Source organism: Gossypium hirsutum, chromosome A08 (genome assembly GCF_007990345.1).
Source record: "Gossypium hirsutum isolate 1008001.06 chromosome A08, Gossypium_hirsutum_v2.1, whole genome shotgun sequence".
Classification (NCBI taxonomy): Eukaryota; Viridiplantae; Streptophyta; class Magnoliopsida; order Malvales; family Malvaceae; genus Gossypium; species Gossypium hirsutum.
The window spans coordinates 5,768,167-5,778,547 of NC_053431.1; the positions used below are offsets into that span (position 1 = coordinate 5,768,167).

A 10,381-nucleotide genomic window follows, 5' to 3' on the forward strand; every position below is an offset into this window, starting at 1 on the left:
ATTCATCAAACATCCTCAAACTATTACTTAAATTTTATATTAGTCCTTAAACTTTAAAATATTATAATTGAGTCCTCAAAGGTTATGTTAACCTACCTATCCATTTAAGCATTTATTTGGATCTAACTCTTCTATTAACCTACCTATTAATTTAGGCATTAAATGCCACTTTGGATTTAATAGGAAAAATCTTTAAAACACTTATGTAGCCTATCACAAAGATAGTTTTTGGATCTAACGTGTTAAAATAATAGGTAGCATAAATAAAATTTAGAACAAATACAATATAATTATAATACATGTACAAATATATGTCGAACTAATTACAATGTAAAATCCAACTAGTATAACGCAAATGGACGAAGAACTGGATAAAACTGAATCAATTTAGAAAGAATTGGACAAAACTCATCATGATACATGATATATGCACATGATAGGAGCGACAATGACATATTAGTTAGATTAGTTAACTCACCTTAAATGTGAAAAAAATAATATAAAATGACAAGGGAAAAGAAAAGAAAAACAAATCATGCAAAACAAATGGTAAAATTTAAGATGAAATACAAACCAATACTAGTTTCATGCAAGCAAAACATTAAGCCTCCTCCGGAGGCCATTATTTAGATAAATTATAAGCAAAACACCCATCTCAAACCATATTATAACATTATCTTGGAGCTTTCAAATAAATCAATTCATAGCCCTCTGAGTTTATTATTATTGAGGTATTCTCTAGCAATTCTCCCATTAGCTCCCTTGGGGAAGAACCCACCCGGCCTATGCTCATCACCGGTACCGTACATGATCCTCATAATCTCCTTCGGTGTTCTCGAGTAAGAGAGCAAATCTGGGTCGGCCAGCAACACGTTGCTGGTGGTTTGACTCTCGGCACCATGCTTCAAAGGTACAATTAGGCCTTCATCCTTGACACCACACTTGTCTAGCTCGTTCCTTAGCCTTGAGATCATATTTGTGAATTCAAACACCATTATGTCGTACGGGTCCACTTTTTCTTCACCTTTCTCATATAACATTGTTCTTAGAACTGCATCCACTCCCAACAACCCTGCAACCAACTATATGACATCGAAAAAATATCTATTAAGCATCTAATTTAAAATTAAAGAGATTTGGCTTGAATATAAGATCTCATAAGTAATTTAAGATTAAATCGATTTATGATCATTTTGATGAATCTCAAACTTTCAATCATACGTAGGTAGAGATAGAGTAGCCAATTACATGACAAACTTGATTATAACATTTAGGCAAAATTCAAAAATAATTTTTTCTTTACCCCAATGAAATCAAAATTAACCTAAATTATTTAATTAATTAGATTTTATAATATATATTTAAAAGGTACTTTATTGAAAAACATCAATAGGCTCACAATCATGGGAGCAAAAAGGGGTTGGTGTCATGAATGGTAAGGAAAATAGGAAGAGAAGTATAGCACAGCAAAGTGACGATGGAGTAGCCATTTTACTAGCTATGTAAGATAAATTTAGTCATTAAAGTTTACATATTTTGTTAATTTAGTTTTTATTTTTTAAATTAAATTTTGTCGTCAATCTTTTAAAAAGAATCAATTTTGACCACCAACCTTTCAAAAAGAGTTGAATGAAAATACTGACCATTAAACTTAACAAAATGCATGCAATTCACGTGTATTTCATGTTTTTATTTTAAAAAAGTTTATGAACTTTTTATAATTTTATGAAATATGATTTTTTTTAATTTTAAATTATTTATTGACATGACATATAAGACAAATAGTGTCATGTCAACATAAAGTACGCATGGACTATCATGTAGGTTGTAACACCAATATTGTTAAAAAATTAATGTTTTATTCAAAATATCTGTTACAAAATGATTTGATTCTTTTTGAAAATTTAAAAATTTAATTAAGAAATTAATAAAGACTAAATTAAAAAAATTGTAAACGTTATTAGCTAAATTTATCATTATACTTAAATTTTAAAACTTTAATTTATATCGAAACAAACCCTAAATTTAAATAAAAGAAATATATTTTAAGGATTTTTTAGATAAATAATCTAATAATATTAAAAAATTATGAAAATTGACCTTAATTCTAGATTATTTAGGAAAATGACCTTGTTTCTACCGTGTTAATGAGCACCACCACTTCCTAAGGCAGCATCACCTCAAAATGTGCTAGCATCATTGCCTTATAATTACAAAAATCATTAGATATAAAAAAATTCTTTTTTTTTGTGCTGTCACTTCCTAAGGCGGCACCCATGTAAGTTTTCTAAATACATTGTATTTTCATGGGTATTTCTGGAGGTAAATGAAAAAAATATATATTTTATTAATTTTTGGTGTCATCCCCTTTAATGGAGGCACCAAATTGGATTAAAAAAATATTTGTTGGTGCCGCCTCCTTCAATAAAGGCACCAATACCAATAACTTTTTTTTTCTCTCTAGTGTCACGGGCTAAAGTTCTAAGCCCGTGACCATGGCACAAGATGCGCCTCATGGAGGTCGATCGATTAGATGAGGATCATTCAGCCCACAAGAACTGGCCCGATTCAAAGAATTGTTGGAGAAGCCTGTTAGATTGAAGCCTGGGTGGCCCAATAGCGAAGATATGACAACTTAGGCTATTTTGGGCAACTAATCTTAAAAGATAGAGAGAATCATATCTTGTAAAGATTAGATTAGATTTGATAAGGCATATCTTGTAAATCCCTTAAATCATGGGATATCGTTAATCTCGTCCGTCGATTTAAATGTATCTTGACCATCGGTTTTGGGGGAGCTCAACTATAAATAGAGAGCCTCCCCCTCATTTGTAAATCATCCATTGTATGTTGAATTCTTAAGAGTAATAGAATTCTTGGACATTTACTCAAACACCTTGTGTGCATTTTTTCTTTGGCTTTCTTTTGCTTATTTGTAGCTTCTTTTGGCACAATCGCTTCCGCTATACAAATTGGTGCCTTGGAGGAGTTCTTAAGGAACCCTCATCTTTGGGTGTAAAGGCTGACTTGGGCGAGTTTGGACGAGCAAATTGCCTAAGGCCGTACAGATTGCGAGATGAAAGATCCAGCCCCGTGGCAAGTAGTATCTGAGCTATTGGTTCCAAGGCACTGTTGGGATGTCAAAAGAAGTTGTTGATCAGAATGAGCCAATGCAGACTCGTAGGAGGGGTAGAAAAGCAAGTCGCTCGAGGGACATGCTGTCAACGTTGGAAGATCGAGTTGTTAATCTCGAGGAGTCTGTAGGGAACATGAAGGAGACGCTTGAGTTGGTCGAGGGACGTACAGATGGGTTTGACTCAATGGAGGAGCAACTCAGAGATTTTGTGTTGGATTCTCTAGGTGCCAATGCAGAAAAGCTGAATGAGTTAGTGAACTCCACTACGGAAAAGCTGGCAAAGAGGGATAAGAATCTCGAGGATATGATGTTAGCCATGAAGAAAGAAATCGAAGAGCTTAAAAGGGAGTTCACGATTTACAAAACTGCTTTGATTAATGGGATGTTATCTTCAAAATCGAAGCAACAAGCAGTGGATGTTCCCAAACCGGAGAAGTTCAAAGGTGCAAGGTCCGCAAGAGACGTGGACAACTTTTTGTGGGAAATGGAGCAATACTTCCGAGCGATGGGCATCGAAGATGATACAATTAAGGTAAACACAGCCTCAATCTATTTTACTGATGTGGCTTTCTTGTAGTGGCGTCATAGGTCCACGGATGAGAAACATGGAGGGAACGCAGTTGGAACTTGGGAGGAGTTCCAAAGAGAGTTGAAGAAGCAGTTTTACCCACAGTATGCCGAGAAGGAGGCTCTGGCTAAATTGCGCCGTCTCACGCAACAAGGCACTGTTCGGGAGTATGTTCGGGCATTTAGTGAGTTGATGCTTCAAATCTCCGACTTGAGCGAGAAAGAAGCGTTTTATTGGTAAAAGGATGGGTTAAAACTGTAGCCAAAACAAGAGTTGCGTAGGTAAGGGATCACCGAACTTACTGTAGCCATGGCTGAAGCAAAGTCCTTTGTTGAACTTGGTCTAACGAAAGACAAGTTTGAATCATCTTAGCCCAATGGAAAGGGAAATAGTGAGAGAAACCATGAGGAAGATGAAGAGGGACATAGCGATGATGGCCACAGTACTGATAGCACAAGTGGCAATGAGAAACCGCGAGATGCGAATCGGGGAACTGATAGCACAAGTGGCAATGAGAGACCACGAGATACGAAGCGGAGATCCAACAACCCAAGGGACAAAGGGAAGAGAATAAAATGCTTCCTTTGTCAATGACCACACATGTTGCAAAAATGTTCGAAGAGATCGATGATGTCGACTATCCAAACGAAAGTTGATCTGAAAGAAGAGGCGAAGCCTATGGAGGGAAGAACATCGAGGGTTGGTTCGATGGTTCTTATTCCAAAATTAAAGAATAATAGAGAGGGGTTGATGTTTGTGGACATCAACATTGCAGGTCAGAAGCGGAGTGCTCTTATTGATACGGGAGCGTCAAACTTGTTCATATCAGAAAAGGCTACTAATAAGCTTGGTCTATCGATTAGGAAATTGAATAAGAAGATCAAGACAGTAAATTCCGAGGAGGCCCCAACTGTGGGAGTAGCTCGTAATGTGGAGCTACAAATCAGCGAATGGAAAAGCAAGGAAGACTTTGAGGTAATCCAATTAGATGATTACGATTATGTGCTTGGTTTAAACTTCTTAAACAGGATTCAGACAGTTTTGTTTCCATGGGCCGATAAAATCCATATTTTCATTGGGCCGTCATAAAAAATTGTTGTGCCAGTGCATCGGGATATGAAGGTTAAGACCAAGGTGTTGTCGTCAATCCAACTAATCAAAGATGTTTCGTATGGGAGAAGCATTAACTCGATAGAACGGAAGGCTACAAAAGCCCCTTCAAAAAATTTAGTGGAGTGTGAGTCTAATATGAGACCTGTGGAGTCAACTGTGGAGACATCACCTTTGGGGAAGGTGGATTGTGCATTAGACTTCGATGAGAAAGAAGCAATGCAAAAGCAGTCGAGACGAGTGAATGTCGCGAGTAAGGTACATTGGAAACACACTGATAGTGTTTTGATTTCTGACTTGTTGGCTTAGCAAGATCGTAGGGGCCCTTTCAAAGTTCGTAAGCAAGAAGGCCGAGGGACTGTGGGTGGAACAAAGCCAAGATGTGCGAATCGAAGGGATTTCAATGGGACTAAGTTAGAATTGGGGCAAGTTAAAGTGGAGACTTCTTGCCAAAGAGATGTACCCACGAGTGCAACGGTTCAAGTTAAGAGGCGACGGAAGCCGAGGCAAAGGTTCCGAAGAAAGGGACAACCCGATTGCAAGGCAACCTGGGAAGAAGCTAAGGCAACGAGAGAGTTTCGAGATGAATCAAGTCAGTGCCATTCGGAAGTCGCAACGAGGGCGTTGCGAGAATGGGTGGGGGAGAATGTCACGGACCAAAGTTCCAAGCCCGTGACCATGACACAAGATGCGCCCCATGGAGGTCGATCGATTAGATGGGGATCATTCAGCCCACAAGAACTAGCCCGATTCAAAGAATTGTTGGAGAAGCCTAGGTGGCCCAATAGCGAAGATATGGCAACTTAGGCTATTTTGGGCAACTAATCTTAAAAGATAGAGAGAATCATATCTCGTAAAGATTAGATTAGATTTGATAAGGCATATCTTGTAAATCTTTTAAATCATGGGATATCATTAATCTCATCCGTCGATGTAAATGTATCTTGACCGTCGATTCTGGGGGAGCTCAACTATAAATAGAGAGCCTCCCCTTCATTTGTAAACCATCCATTGTATGTTGAATTCTTAAAAGTAGTAGAATTCTTGGGCATTTACTCAAACACCTTGTGTGCATTCTTTCTTTGGCTTTCTTTTGCTTATTTGTAGCTTCTTTTGGTACAATCGCTTCCGCTATACAAATTGGTGCCTTGGAGGAGTTCTTAAGGAACCCTCATATTTGGGTGTAAATACTAACTTGGGCGAGTTTGGACAAGCAAATTGCCTAAGGCCGCACAGATTGCGAGATGAAAGGTCTATCCCCGTGACACTAGTGCTTACTCCATATGTGACGGCACCATAAATTTTTTTTTAGAATTTTTTGGTGCTGCCACTTTACACCGAGTCACCAAAAAAGGTTAGAAAAAATTCTTGGTCCCTACTTTGGATGTGGTGGCACAAGGATTTTTTTTTTGAATTTTTTGGTCCCCGAGTCACCAAAAATAGTATAAAAAATTTCCCTCGGTCCTTACTCCAGACGTCTTTTGAAACTTTCAGTCTCATCACTTCATATAGAGTCCCCAGAATAAGTAAATCAATATTTTGGCACCAGAATTTATTGGCATGAGTATCAGATTATATGGAACAATACATTTATTTTTCTCATCAACTAAACATTTTTTCCTTCCACTGATTGTATTTTATATATATAACTAACAGATTAAATCTTGCTTAACACAATAACATTTCAAATATTGTTTAACACAATTAAAATTCAATTAAAAAAATTATTGGTGTCACCACATCTAGAGCAGGGACCAAGAAATTTTATTTTTTACTTTTTTGGTGACTCTATGTGAAGTGGCAGCACAAAATATTCCAAAAAAAAAATGGTACAACCACATCTAGAGTAGGCACTAGAGAATTTTTTTTATTGGTATTGGTCCTATATTGAAGGAGGTGGCACCAACATATATATTTTTAATTCAATTTGGTGTCTCCATTGAGGAAGACGAAACCAAAAATTAATAATATATATTTTTTCATTTATATTTGAAAATATCAGTGAAAATACAATGTATTTAGAAAATTTATATAGGTGCCGTGCTGCCTTGGGAATTGGCAGCACAAAAAAAATAATTTTTTATATCTAATAATTTTTGTAATTATGAGACAATAATTTTGTCACATTTTGATGTGGTGCAGCCTTAAGAAATGGCTGCACTCATTGATACCTTAAAAATAAGGTCATTTTTATAAATAAATTGATACTAAAATCATTTTCATAATTTTTTTATATTATTGGGTTATTTATCTAAAAAAAGCCATATTTTAAAAAAGGATAAAGTAGTTTTCTAGAATGTCTTGGTGATACACGTTTATGCTCTCTCTCTCTATATATTGGGTAATTAATGGTAGTGGTGGGAGAGCTGACTAAGCGATGAGTTCTGACTCTGCCGCAGAAGCTGCTCGCGTATGGTTTAAACCAAGGTGCTCCCAAGCAAAGATTCTCGGGCAAGGCTTTTTTATTTTATTTTTTATTTTCCTTAGTAGTGAAAGCAATCGTACGTTAAACAAAAAAATGAAAAATGAAGTGAATGGTTAAAAAATGGGTTGCGTTTAGAACTAGATTAAAGTAAAATGGAAAAATATGCTTCATATATATATATATACTAGTTTCATGCAAGCAATACATTAAGTCTCCTTGGAGATTATTATTCAAATCAATTATAAACAAAGCATTCGTCTTAAATTATATTATAACATAATCTTAGAGTTTTTAAATAAATCAATTCACAGTCCTCTGAGTTGATCATTATAGAGGTATTCTCTAGCAATTCTCCCATTGCCACCTTTAGGAAAGAACCCACCTGGCCTATGCTCGTTACCGGTACTGTACACAATCCTTAGAATTTCTTGCGGTGTTCTCGGGTAAGAGAGCGAATTCGGGTCTGCCGACAGCACGTTGCTGGTGGTTCGATTCTCGGCACCGAGCTCCTTGGGTACTATTAGGCCTTCATCCTTGATACCACACTTGCCTAGCTCGTTCCTTAGCCCCGAGATCATGTTTGTGAATTCAACCACTGTTATGTCGTACGGTTCCACTTTTTCATCACCTTTCTTATATAACCATTCTCTTGTAACTGCATCTTGTCCAGCTTCCACTCCCAACAACCCTGCAACCAACTATATGACATCGGAAAACATCGATTAAGCTTCTGATCTAAAGTCAAAGAGATTTGACTTGAATATAGGATATCGTAAGTAATTTAAGGTTAAATTGATTTGTAATCATATTAATGAGTCCGAATCATATGTAGGTAGAGATAAAGTAGCGGATTATATTACACATTTTAAAGGAGAATAACATATAGGCAAAATTCAAAAATTATAATTGATATTTTTAAAGTCAAACTTTTTAAATTTTAACCTCAATTATTTTAATTAATTAGATTTTATAATATATATATATATTTTAAAAGCCACTTGATTGGAATTTATATATATATATTTTAAATTTGCATAACAATAAAAGCTCAAAGTTGATAAATCTTAATTATTAAAAGTCAAAATGTGACAAATTTAGTGAACAGGGCTTTCACCTCATTAACTAAATAAAAATATTGCTTTCTGGCCCCTCCAAAAAATTGAGACATTCAATTTAAATCTCTTTAGTCTATGATTAAATAGAAAACTTGTATTTTTTGCTCCTCTATAAAATTATCAGTTTAATTTAGGTCTTTTTATAACAAAATGTTTAGCTTTTAACTCTCCCAAAATTTTATAAGGCCCTTAAACAAATTCCTAACGCCACCCCTAGTGGCAAAGTTGGCACCAAAGATAGTGGTCCAACCCTTGGTAATCCATCTTCTTCCCAATTTTGTAATAATTCTTAAAAAAAAACGTTTTAATTGGGTCCATCATGATAAAAGAACTTATCATGCCATAAACTTATATAAATAATCTAACAGAAATTAGAATATGATACCATAAAATATCTAACATAAAAAAAATTAACTATATATTAATTTCATGAAATTTTGTGTAATTTTATACATGAAATTTTAATTTGATTCAGTTTCCACAAATCACTATCAACATTTTTGAATTAGCACCATTTTATCTTGATATATTGTATACGCATACAATTATATAAATTCAATATGAAAATAAATGTATGTATTCATTTATTTAAATGTGTATAATTGAATAAAAATCGAAGTTTCATGTATACATATGAAACAAAATTCATGTATAAATTTGATACTTATCCCAAAAAAGAATTATCAATTTAAGAAAAATGAAGTTACTTAGAACTGCAATAACACAAACAACTTAAAATTTAATCCATTCAAGATTTAACCAATATGATTAATATATCCTTTATGTCCGTTTTAAGGATAGAAGTTTTTATTTACCTGTTTTGAAGAGAATCTTTTGAGGCAAGGGGTTGTACCAACATAGCCATTGAGTCCCACATAGGGGATAGCATATACTGCTAGCATATACTTGATGGGATCTTCATAAGGATCAAATGGAGGATCCAAATTGTACCCTGCTGCTTTATCAAATAATTTTGCAAAGTTTTGAGAGCTAATATCAATCAAAGGCCTTGGAATCCCACCGGTTCTTCTCACAATTTCCCTACCAAGGTAACCCAAAATCAACACTCATCTATAAAACCTTAATCATCAAATTTATATATTTTCGTCCAGAAAACTTACCTGTTATGACCGATTTCTTGATAACCGAATTCCTCAATGATTCGACGAGTAAGGTAGTCAAGATTGGCCCGTCTGCCACCGATCGGAGGTGGTCCGCCTTTAGCAAGTTCGGGTTCAAAGGCGTCGAGGCCTTTGCCAAGTGCACCATGCAAGAAGAACTCAGCTTCAAGGAACTCTAAGTTTTGAGCAAAATGAAATCGATCATTGTCATCGGCATCAATAGGCTCGCAATCACCGGGGCAAGAAGGGGTTGTTGTTGCCATGAATTGTAATGGAAATAGGAAGAGAAGTATAGCACAGCAAAGTGTTGATGGAGTAGCCATTTTTCTATAACCAAATTTGTTACTTAAAATTTTGTTTCCTTCCTGCATGAAATGAAAGGACCACTAGCTATATATATAATATTTTTGTTTAAAGGGTAACTAGACATTTGCATAGGTTAGTAGTTTGGATCATTTTTCCTATTCAAACTATATCAGATAAATTTTAGGTGGGATGATAAATTTAGTCATTAACATTTACATATTTTGTTAATTTTGGTCTTTATTCTTTTTTTAGCTAAAATTTATCCTCAACCTTTTAAAAACTCAAATTGTTGTTCTTTTAACGAAAACACTGACCATTAAACTTAACAACATGCATGCAATCTACGTGTATTCCATTTTTTTTAAAAATTATTTATTAACATGACATATAAGATAAATAGTGACATATTAATATAAAGTACACATGGGATACTAGGCAAATTTCCAGACCAATATTTTAAAAAATTATTGTTTTATTCAATATTTCTATTAAAAAAATAATTAATTTTTATCAAAACAACCCAAAAATATAAATATAGATAAAAAATGATTTAAAATAAGGAAAAAGTAGTTTTCTAGAATGTGTTGGTGATAATATACA

General features: G+C 34.8%; 2 protein-coding genes across 2 annotated transcripts; both read right to left on the minus strand.

The window, feature by feature from the left end:
- Nucleotides 1–701: 701 nt before the first annotated feature.
- Nucleotides 702–1,490, minus strand: LOC107887117 (desiccation-related protein PCC13-62-like). Its single transcript, XM_016811294.1, has 2 exons — nucleotides 1,466–1,490; nucleotides 702–1,072 (listed from the first exon to the last, which is right to left on the minus strand). The coding sequence occupies exons 1-2, from the start codon at nucleotides 1,488–1,490 to the stop codon at nucleotides 702–704; spliced, it is 396 nt and encodes a 131-aa protein (XP_016666783.1).
- A 5,897-nt stretch (nucleotides 1,491–7,387) lies between these two features.
- Nucleotides 7,388–9,944, minus strand: LOC107949722 (desiccation-related protein PCC13-62). Its single transcript, XM_016884471.2, has 3 exons — nucleotides 9,476–9,944; nucleotides 9,170–9,395; nucleotides 7,388–7,937 (listed from the first exon to the last, which is right to left on the minus strand). The coding sequence occupies exons 1-3, from the start codon at nucleotides 9,844–9,846 to the stop codon at nucleotides 7,545–7,547; spliced, it is 990 nt and encodes a 329-aa protein (XP_016739960.2). The 5' UTR covers nucleotides 9,847–9,944; the 3' UTR covers nucleotides 7,388–7,544.
- Nucleotides 9,945–10,381: the final 437 nt, after the last annotated feature.